Below are 11540 nucleotides of genomic sequence, written 5' to 3'. Positions count from 1 at the left end.
TGAGGAAAAAACCATTTAACCTTGAACTTAAAACAGTTAGCAAGGGACTTTCCCAGCAATCCAGTGGTTAAGACTCCACCTTCCGTGGAGAGAGGGCCCGAGTTTGATCCCCGGTCAGGGAACTAAGGTCCCGCCTTGAGGTGTGGCCAAAATTTTTGAAAAAATAAATGTACTATTTCCAACAAGAAAAGCTAGAACAGACAAATAATTACCAAAGTAACTTTCTTGGAGGGAAAAAATCTAGACTTTATTTCAGAAAAATTGCCATTTCTCATGTAACCAAAAAACTTCTTTTTTCTACTTTCAAAGAGAATACTTAGATTTCTTTTTTTTTAATTGGAGGACAATTGCTTTACAATGTTGTATGGTTTCTGCCATACGTCACCATGAATCAGCCATAGGTTTACTTATGTCCCCTCCCTCTTGAACCTCCCTCCCTAGATTTCTTTTTGTGCTTACTTAAATTGTCTTCTATCAGAATCTGAAAAGAACTACTGAAGATTTGAGAAAACCAAAGTGAATTAAAATTTTAGCTTTTAAAAATTCTGATAATATCAGAATTTGGATGTCTTCTATAACTTTTAAAAATTGAATTACAGATAATCTGCAGAAGAAAGATGAATGGGAAGAAACCTTGAAACAGTTTAAAACTGTTGCTAGCTTACAGGTAAGTTAAGCCATGTTGAACATTATTACCTGGCTAATCAGTGCATTTGGCATAAATGATCAGTTCCTCCTTAAGATTTTCTGCAGTAGCCTTCAGGAACTTTAGATATACTGGTTTTCCTTTTCTCTTTTTAAAAAAAGTAATTTTATTTATTCATTTACTTTTGGCTATGCTGAGTCTTCTTTGCTGTGCAGGATTTTTCTCTACTTTCCAGTTGCAGTGCTCAGGCTTCTCACTGTGGTGGCTTCTCTTGATAGCAGCACATCAGATCAAATCAGTCGTTCAGTCGTGTCCGACTCTTTGCAACCCCATGAATCCCAGCATGCCAGGCCTCCCTGTCCATCACCAACACCCGGAGTTCAGTGAGACTCACGTCCATCAAGTCAGTGATGCCATCCAGCCATCTCATCCTCTGTCGTCCCCTTCTCCTCTTGCCCCCAATCCCTCCCAGCATCAGAGTCTTTTCCAATGAGTCAACCCTTCGCATGAGGTGGCCAAAGTACTGGAGTTTCAGCTTTAGCATGATTCCTTCCAAAGAACACCCAGGGCTGATCTCCTTCAGAATGGACTGGTTGGATCTCCTTGCATTCCAAGGGACTCTCAAGAGTCTTCTCCAACACCACAGTTCAAAAGCATCAGTTCTTCAGCGCTCAGCCTTCTTCACAGCCCAACTCTCTCTTCAGTAATTGTGGTGCAAAGGTTCAATAGTTGTGGTTCCTGGACTATAAATCATAGGCTCAATAGTTGTGGTGCCCAGGATTAGTTGCTCTGCCACTTCAATCCCGAACCAGGGATTGAACCTGTGTCTCCTGCATTGGGCAGGTAGATTCTTTACCACTGTCTGTTTTTTTTGGAAGCAGCTTTAATGCGATATAATTCACATACCATACATCTCATCCATTTGAAGTGTATGTATAATTCAGTAACTTCTTCGATGTACTGCATTACTGATTGTTTAAATCATGGTCAAGTACATACAATGTAAAATTGGCCATTTTAACCATTTTTCAAAACACAATTCAGTGGTGTTGACTCCACTCACAGTGTTGTACAACCATCACCGGTGTCTGCTTTTTATCACCTCAAGCAGAAACTTTGCATCTGTTCAGCAATACAACTCCCCATTCCTCTCTTCCTGCAGCGCCCGGTAACCTCTAATCAACTTTTTATCTCTATGAATTTGCCTGTTCTAGAAATTTCATAAAAGTGGAATCATACAATATTTGTCCTTTTGTGTCTGACATTTTTTGCTTAGCATAATGTTTTCAAGGTTCATTCATGTTGTAGGATGTATAGCACTTCCTTCCTTCCTCTGAATAATATTCCACTGTACAGCTCTATCACATTTTTATTTATTTCTTGATGGCCATTCAGTTTGTTTTCACATTGGGGCTGTTGTGAATAATGCTGCATTGCACATGGATGTTCAAATATCTGTTAAGTTCCTGCCTTCAGTTCCTTTGGGTATATACCTGGGAGAGGAATTGCTGAGTCATATGGCAATTCTGTCTTGTTTTAACTTTTTAAGAAATGTTCTCTCTTTTTTGAACTAGTCAGTTGTTCCATGTAAGATTCTAACTGTTGATTCTTGACCCGAATACCCGTGTATAAGCGAAGAGGAACTAAAGAATCTCTTGATGAAGGTGAAAGAGGAGAGTGAAAAAGCTGGCTTAAAATTCCACATTAAAAAACTAAGGTCATGGCATCCGGTCCCATCACTTCATGTCAGACAGAAAGGGGAAAAGCAGAAGCAGTGACAGATTTTCTTTTCTTGGGCTCCAAAATCACTGCAGATGGTGACTGCGGCCATGAAATTAGAAGACAGTTGCTCCTTGGAAACCTAGGCAACGTATTAAGAAGCAGAGACATCACTTTTCTGACAAAGCTCTGTGTGGTCAAAGCTATGGTTTTTCCAGTAGTTGTGTAGAGATGTGAGAGCTGGACCATAAAGAAGGCTGAGTGACAAAGAATCGATGCTTTTGAATTGTGATGCTAGAGAAGACTCTTGATAGTCCCTTGGACTGCAAGGAGATCAGACCAGTCAATCCTAAAGAAAATTAACCCTGAATATTCAATGGAAGGACTGATGCTGAGGCTGAAGCTTCATTACTTTGGCCACCTGATACGAAGAGCTGACTCATTGGAAAAGACCCTGATGCTGGGAAAAATTGAAAGCAAGAGGAGAAGAGAGCAGAGGATGAGATAACATCACTGACTTAATGGACATGAACTTGAGTAAACTCCAGGAGACATTGGAGGAGAGAGAGGCCTGGCGTGCTGCAGTCCATGGCGTTGCAAAGAGTTGGACATGACTTTGTGACTAAATAACAACTCTCTTTTTAAACTATATTCTATCAATCATTTATGCCTTTTTAAAAAACCATTTTGATTTAAGGTATCTGTATAGATTATTTAATTCCAATGACCCTGAATGATGGCTAACAGTAGCCATCACTTACTCAGTTCTTACCATGTACTATACATGATTCCAGGGGCTTCTCATGTGCTATCTAATTGTCACAGTAGCTCCCCACAGAGGTTACTATTACCATTCTCCTTTATAGAGGAGGAAACTGAGAAACCACAGCGTTTCAAAATATTGTGAAAGAGAGCAAATTTTATGTAGAAACCAGTCCAAAAGATGACTATCTACTTCATGATCTCTACTTTTTTTCTATATAGTTTCATTCTAAGCAGTTTGCTTTTTCTTGAAAATTAATTTCTGTTTACTTTGAACGGATTAACTGTCTTCAGATGTGAAATTTGAAATTAACTTTATTTTGGCTCCAGGTCTTTCCTAATGTGAAAAGACTTTGTAAATAGAAAGGCTATCAGGGCTCACGGAAAAGTAGGAAATGGAGTACATACAAGGATCTCTTTGTGAAAGGTTGAAGTAAATACACTGGCAAATGTAACTCTCAACTGTTTTATCTCAAAGTATGGGAAGAAGAAATAACTTATCACAATTTATTGTACCACAGTTTCTCAAAGAATAGCCCATGGAATCCCAAGGGTCTCTGAGACCCTCTCAGGGAGTCCATGAGGTTAAAACTATATTTATAGCAAAAATAAGAAGTGATTTTTTTCTTTCCAGCCATATTCTCTCATGAGGGTAGTGGGGTTTTCAGAAGCTTCATGCTGTGATAACATTGTCACTCTAAAGACTGATAGAATGTGCATTTTTATATGCCCATGTATTTAAAATTTTTCTGTTTAATTTCCAATACAGTAAATATTGATAGATATCTCATTAAAATTTGGGGGAGGGCCCTGTTTTGTTTTTGGTTATGCCGGGTCTTGGTTGCTGTGCAGACTTTCCTCTAGTTTCAGAGAGGAGGGATGCGCTCTAGTGGTGCTCAGGCTGCTCATGGTGCTGGCTTCTATTGTTGGGCTCTTGGGCATGCAGACATCAGTAGTTGCAGCTCCCGGGCCTAGTTGCTCCTCGGCCTGTGGGTTCTTCCTGAACCAGGGATCGAACCTGTCTCCTGCACTGGCAGGCAAATTCTTGAGCACTGAGCCACCAGGGAAGCCCCCCTCAATAGTTTTTAAGAGTATAAAGAGGTGCTGCACCCCTAAAGTTTGAGACCTTCCGTTTTAAACAATAGATGTCTTCATGTAAAGCACCCAGGAGTCAGGATAAGTTAACTTCTCCACATTCTTCTTACATTTGAGAATTGCAGATCTTTTAAAGCAACAGTTTTGATCTAAGCAAAGTCGTGTTTAGTTATGCTACTATTTGTGGAGCATTCCTTGTGCCAGGTGTAGTGGGGAGAGGCCAAGGATGCTGCTAAACAACCTTTTGTACCCAGACAGCCTCTGCAGGAAACAATTATCTGGCAGATAGAGAAACCCTGCTCCAAAGTGTGGTGTCAAATAAAAAAGTCCCCCTCACTGCCACTGCCTCTTGGTGCCCTTCCTTGGGCTTCAAGAGGACTTTTTCTATTGGGTTGGAAAAATAAATCCTAGTTCTGGAGTTAGAAGCCAACCAGGAGTTATTACAGAAAACAGCAAAGCTGGCTTCTTCATGCCGCCAGGGTGGAATTGCACAAACCTAATACTTAACCCCTTTCTCCTTCTGCTCAGGGTTAGGTTTAGAATTACTGAGAATTACTGTAGGTTTAGAATTACAACAGAATTGCTGAGCCAAATATACTCAGCAGTGCTGAAGTTAGGAAACCCTCCGTTAAAGTGATATTTTCCCCTGTCCCAACCTTTATATAAGTTACTTTTGAAATATAGAGACTTAAATTCTTAATTTACAAGGGAGAAAAGAGATTCATGACACACCAGTGATGTTCAGCCATGGATGAACTGAACCGACATGGGGCTTTGTCTCGCTTGCCTTATTGCAGGAGAACTTTGAGGTCTTTCTTTCATTTGAAGATTACAGCAAGAGTTCCCTGGTAGCAGAGCTCCGGGAGCAGCACATTAAAGCTCACCAAGTTGCACAGGCCAAACACAAACCCTGGAGGCCAGCAGAGCCCCGGGCCACTGAGGAGCAGAGGCTGAGCGCTGAGTCCAAGCTGCACCGACAGGCGCTGACCCTGCAGGTGTCCAGGCAACAGCTGGAAGCCGAGCTGACCTTGAGGGCCTTGAGCGATGGGAACGTGGAAGCTGCACTGAGAAAATGCAGGTGAGTTCTTAGTCCCCAGATCACACAGCTCATCAGAAAGGAACACCCACTTCATTTATTTCTTTGATGATAAGGATAGGGCTGGTGGTAAGTCAGAAAGAGAAATACAAATACCGTATATTAACACATATATGTGGAATCTGAAAAAATTGGTATAGATGATCTTATTTACAAAGCAAAACTAGAGATACAGACGTAGAGAACAAACATATGGACACCAAGGGGAATGGGGGAGGGGGGTGAATTGGGAGATTGAGATGACACATATATACTATTGATGCTATGTGTGAAATAGATAGCTAATGGGAACCTACTGTATAGCCCAGGGAACTCTGCTTTGTGGTGACCTAAACAGGAGGGAAATCAGAAAAAAGAAAAAAGTATATGTATGTATATATACTTTCATATATATACAAGAGTATATGTATGTATATATAAAGAGGATATATGTATGTATACATATAGTTGATTGACTTTGCTGCACAACAGAAACTAATACGACATTGTAAAGCAACTATAATCAACAATTTTTTTTAAGCTATAAGCCTAATTTTCAATAAGCAATAAAAAATTTAAAAAGATACGTAGGGCTGGTGACCCTTTCACTTCCACAGAAATGATTCTTGGTTTCTCACCCTAAGAGCCTGTCTTGGTTGCCTGAGTCAGAAAGAGGGAGCATAGAAGTCTAGTAACTGACCCCCCAAGTATCTGAACGGTTCAGATAACTGAACCATTGAGTATAGGTCATCTTGCACTACAACAGTACCCCAAGCAAGTTTTCACTGTGTACTGTGAAAGCATTTAAAGACATTGTACATGTTGGTAGTGATTATATATTAGTCTGAGTAAGGCAAACACATCTGTTTCCCACGTGAGTGTTCTAACTTCTGACGCTTGCTTTCTTCTAAAGGGACTTGTTTAAATATCACTGCAACACCGACACTGGGCAGTTCCTGTTCCTGATGTGTCAGAAGCTGTGTCACATGTTGGCCAGTGGCGTTCCAATGACAGTACCTGTGGGTCTAAATCTTCCCTCCGAGATACATGACCTTGCATGCCAGGCTGCCACCATCTGCAGTCCAGGTGACAAGATTTATAATCTACATAGTTTTATGTTCTCTGCTTCATTCCATTTTTGTCTAGCTAATGCTGTCCCCTTACAATTGGACATGTGAAGGTATGGAGTGATCGTTATCCCCTTTCACAAAGGGACACTTATAATTGAATCTCTGTGGGGATTACTATTTTAAAATATTTCCAAAGTTAGCAATGTCATTTTTTTTTTTTAATATTTATTTCTCTATTTGGCTGTGCCAGGTCTTAGTTGTAACAAGCGGAGTCTTTAGTTGCAGCGTGTGAGATCTAGTTCTCTGACCAGGGATCGAACCCAGGCCCTCTGCATTGGGAGTGCAGAGGCTGAGCCTCTGGACCACCAGAGAAGTCCCAACAATGTCATTTCTGACTGTTGACAATACTCACTTTCAGGGGATGGTGAAATTCCTTGCCTCCCCATATCTGATCTTACTTTCCAGTCAAGCTTAAGAAAAATACTGACCTGTATTATTTAGGGTAGTCAAAGCTATGTGAAAACCTTTCTCTCTACTTTGTGGCCTGTCTTAGAATTTTGAATGGTAATTATTAAAAAGATTTGTTGTTGTTGTTGTTATTCTAAACACATGAAATAATAGTTTAATGATTTTTCTCCACTTTCAGATTTTGTGCTGGACGCCTTAGAACTCTGTAAATACACTTTGATGGCAGTAGAGCTTTCCAGACAGTGCCAAATGGATGATTGTGGAATTCTCACGAAAGTAAATTGCTTTGAATTTCTTTCCCTTAAACAAAACCCCAGCCCAATCCATTATATACCACTTTTAAATTATTTGCATAGTTTATAAAAATACTGAATCAACCTCTTATATTTTCTTACTCTATACCAGAGAACTACTTAAGGACATGAGACCACTTCTCTTTTCTAGTCACATTTATTGGCTTTAATTTGCATTCTTTTGAAACAGTGGGCCTCAAACAAGGCATCTCTGGACATTGTCCAGAGTAACTATTTAATTTTTTTTTCTTTGGCCTCACAGTTTGTGGGATCATCCCTGACCACGAATGGTACCCAGACCCCCACAGTGAACACACCAAATCCTGACCACTGGACTGCCAGGAAATTCCCTGAGCAGTAATTTAACTTAAAGCAGCATTATTTTAAGCCCTCGACCAGAAGAAACAGACTTTATAGTCTGGCTAAAATTACATTTGGCTCTAATAGATCTGATTCTGGATTCTACTCAGTGAAGAGGGTATCTGTGTCCCACAGTGTCCTTATCTATGTGTTTTCTGTACACTTTGATATTTAGACTTCTTTCGGAACTCATAAAGATCCATATGAGGAATGGTCTTACTGTGACTTCTTCAGTGAAGATGGAATAGTTCTTGAGTCACAGATGGTGCTCCCTGTCATCTATGAATTGATTTCGTCACTTGTACCTCTGGCTGGTAATTCTCATCTGTGTAATATCTTTTTCCTGTGTATTTCTGGGTTTGGAACTGGAACTACTCACAGTAGCATGGATGAATCAATTGTAGGCATGAGTGTGTGCATGCTAAGTTGCTTCAGTCATATCCAACTCTATGTGACCCTGTGGACAGTAGCCTGCCAGGCTCCTCTGTCCATGGGATTCTCCAGGCAAGAATGTTAGAGTGGGTCGCTGTGCTCTTCTCCATATTACAGGCATAATGCTGAACAAATGAAGCAAGGAATAAAAGAATACATATTGTATTATTTCATTTATGTAAAAAACAGGCTATAAGGCGGCCATGCTGTTGGAAATGAGGATAGTGGTTACTCTTGGGGGGTTGACCAGAAGGAGACAAGGGGGCGGTTTCTGGGAGCTCTTAGTGTTCTGTTTCTTGGTCTGGATGTACACTTTTCTGTGTATTTTTCTGTATGTATACTTGGGTTTTTTATTTTTTAAGTAGCAGATTGCTTTAGAATGTTATTTGATAAGAGCACAATATTAAAGTATCCCTGGGACTATGTGTTCTATGAAAGAGTTATTATTGAATTTATTCTGTTTTGTAGAAAGCAAGAGATATCCCTTGGATTCTGTGAGTTTACCATACTGCTTCACCAGTGAAGGTATATGGCATCAAACATGTATAACCACTGTTTCCCTTTTGTAAATTTGCCAGTACAGAAAGTTCTTTAAATCCTGGATATGAACCTGATACAATGTCCTCATTTCTTAGTTACTGCTGTTACATTGTTACTCTTCCAAACAGTCAGGAGAGTGGGTCATTTGGCTTATCTATTGTTAACTTTTGTGAATCTGTTCTACATTTTGGTCTTCCAAGTGGAGAAGTGGTTTTCTTCAGCTCATGACTTAAAGCATCTCAGAATAAGCAAGTTAAAATCAAAGTACCTCCATACCCATGTACTTAACTATTTTCCGGTTTCAATCAGACCTCTTGTTAACTCTCATTTACTAACTTTGAGAACCAATTCTATGACTATTCTGTGCATTGAAGAAGTAGACCGTCCCAGAAGACAGTTTCCAAATATGGTCTTTGTTTAAAAAAAAAATCTAAAGATTAAAATACTTTTATTCAAGTAAAATTCCTTTTTATCATTTCACAGGAGACAGCCTAATGTTACCTGTTATCAATTCCATCTCTGCCTTGCTTCAGAACCTTCAGGAATCTAGCCAGTGGGAACTGGCCCTAAAATTTGTGATTGGTTCCTTTGGTACCTGTCTTCAGCACTCTGTGTCAAGCTTCATGAATGCCAGTTTGAGCGAAAAGGTATTATTTCGAGAACAAATATGTTCAGTTTGCAAGAATATAAATACAAAAGCACTGTTAAACAAAGGAATTGGGAGCCCACATTTTCCCATTTGGCTTTGTAGTGAGGAAATGGATTATTTGCCAGGTTTAGGAAACATCTGTTGAACATCTACAAAAATGTATACTTGATTTTATCGGAAATTGTCCATCTGCTGTTTGTTTTTACTGTGGCCCAAACTATTGTAATTATTACAACATTATGAAAAGACTGTAGAAGACAAGCTATCTATTGATAACTTGCTTATGAAGCTGGTCTCAGAAGGAATTGCATTCATTTCTACTACGCTATTGATATTTACTAAATGTGAGTTTTTCTTTTTTTAAAAAAAAACAGCTTTATTGAAATATAGCTTTCAAAATTAAAATGCACGTATTTTAAGTATGTCAACCAATGTATTTTCACCTTGTTGCCAACACTATAATCAAGGTACAGAGTATTTTAAAAGGTTCTATTTTTGTCCTTTCCCCTTCACGTCCCAGCTTTCTGTCATTATAGATTAAATGACAGTGCTGTTTGCATATGATGGTGAATTTTCAAAGTTCCTTAATATTTAAGAAAAGTTTTCAAAATGCTCATAGAAATGGACCTGAGGATTCTTTCCTTTTTTTTTTTTTTTTTAAAAGTTGTTTGAAGAGGCCCCTTTAGTTAAATCCAGGCACGTTGTTATGGAATTGAAAGAGAAAGCTGTTATGTTTATCAGGGGAAATGCCACCACACTCTTGTACAAAGTGAGTATTTGTTTGTGCTAAGTTCCTCTCCCTCCCCACTGCCCCCACCCTGATTGCTTCTGCAGGTAAGTGTGTTCTGTCACATAGAACTTGCTAGAGTTGCTTTCCTTAAATTTGTAATAGTGATAAAAGACATGAAATCTAAGCAGCAAGTCAGAACTATTTTACTATAAATAACTTTTTGTGCAACGCTTGTTCTTTCTTAGTCTGAAATTAAATTTAGTGGCAAATCAGCTGTTAGAGACCGAGTTCTGTTTTAATTGTGAGGAACTTGCTTCTCCAGGTGCTTTCTCCCTACAGGTATTTAATTGTCGCCTGGTGGATCTCGACTTGGCACTGGGGTACTGCACTCTCTTACCGCAAAAAGAAGTCTTTGAGAATCTCTGGAAGCTCACAGATAAAGCATGGCAGAATTACGACAAAATATTGGTATGACTTAAGGAGGCACACCTTCGGTTCCTGAAGAATTAAAGATTTAGCGAAAGAAATAAAACTGGTCTTGCCACCAGATTTTCAAGATTTAGCAGAAGAAGCATCAAGCTAACTCACATGGTTTCTATTAGCTTTTCCCTAACTAGTGACACACCAGAGATTGCATATGCAGGTCCTAAGCATTGCTCAACCCAGGGAATTGTATTTTTTTTTTTCTTAAATCTGTATGCAGCCACAGAACCTCACTGCATATTCTTACTCTAGTGTATTTGAAACCTTAAATTCACGGGCCAGTTCTTTTTCAAAGGACAAGTTTAATGGATGCGAAACTTGTCTTTAATATTTGTTTTAAAATTGCCCTTTGTGGCAATTTTACTTGTAGGATAGCTCAAATTGGGCCTTTTCTTATGAAAGAAATCCAGACTAAATTTATGGCATCACACTAAAAGCCAAATCACTGAAGTAATTATTACCTAAGTGTAAGTAATGATGGTTTACAAAGCAACATGTAACATTCCAACTGTTACCATAAAGAAAGACTGAAGATTATGGTTTTTATTGTTGAGTTCTGCATAAAAAAGCATTAAAACATTGTCTATTTGCAACTGAATTTTAATTCTATTTTAACTTTTTAGGCAATATCTCTGGTGGGCTCTCAGTTGGCCAGTCTCTGTCAGGAAACAGAAACGAAGTTTAAGTTCTGTGAACTCAGTACTGATGCCCGGTGGGGTATTCGTCTTAGTAAACTTGGTGTGAGTATTCTTCAAGTGCTGTGAAGTTTCATCCATTCTGATAATTACCCAGTTGAAAAATGTGAAACAAAGGACTCATTGTCCTTTCCTTTTGGAGAGGTTGCTCATACTCGTGCTCAGTGACTTTAGTTGTGTCCAAGTCTTTCGCAACCCCATGGACCGTAGCCCACCAGGCTCCTCTCCTCTGTCCATGGGATTTTTCCAGCAAGAATACTGGAGTGGGTTGCCGTGCCCTTCTCCAGGGGATCTTCCCCACCCAGGGTCTGAGCCCATGTCTCCTGCTTTGCAGTCCGATTCTTTACCAGTGAGCCACCAGGGAAGCCCGTTGGAGAGGTTATATGTAAATATAAACTGTGGCACATAAGTTTTAGGTAAATAAAGTACCCTCATTTTCAATCTCAAAGCAATAAGGACCTTTTGCCTCATTTTCGTTTTGCTCTATTTTTAAGTAAATTAGAAGCTTGATATTTCATCTACT

The 11540-nt window shown here is 39.3% G+C and overlaps 1 protein-coding gene across 5 annotated transcripts in view; it reads left to right on the top strand.

The window, feature by feature from the left end:
- KNTC1 (kinetochore associated 1) overlaps positions 1-11540 on the top strand; it is a 70491-nt gene that overhangs the window by 34209 nt on the left and 24742 nt on the right. For all 5 annotated transcript variants that reach the window (XM_005217760.5, XM_024977090.2, XM_010813889.4 and 2 more), the window contains 10 exons: positions 600-667; positions 5020-5300; positions 6211-6383; positions 7014-7111; positions 7664-7802; positions 8389-8445; positions 8944-9107; positions 9774-9878; positions 10179-10307; positions 10946-11062. In XM_005217760.5, the coding sequence (XP_005217817.1) occupies positions 600-667; positions 5020-5300; positions 6211-6383; positions 7014-7111; positions 7664-7802; positions 8389-8445; positions 8944-9107; positions 9774-9878; positions 10179-10307; positions 10946-11062 (1331 nt within the window). The remainder of the gene's footprint in view (positions 1-599; positions 668-5019; positions 5301-6210; positions 6384-7013; positions 7112-7663; positions 7803-8388; positions 8446-8943; positions 9108-9773; positions 9879-10178; positions 10308-10945; positions 11063-11540) is intronic.

This window comes from Bos taurus, chromosome 17 (genome assembly GCF_002263795.3).
Source record: "Bos taurus isolate L1 Dominette 01449 registration number 42190680 breed Hereford chromosome 17, ARS-UCD2.0, whole genome shotgun sequence".
NCBI lineage: Eukaryota > Metazoa > Chordata > Mammalia > Artiodactyla > Bovidae > Bos > Bos taurus.
Note: the sequence above shows the minus strand (reverse complement) of the source record. Positions and strands in the feature narration are given on the sequence as shown.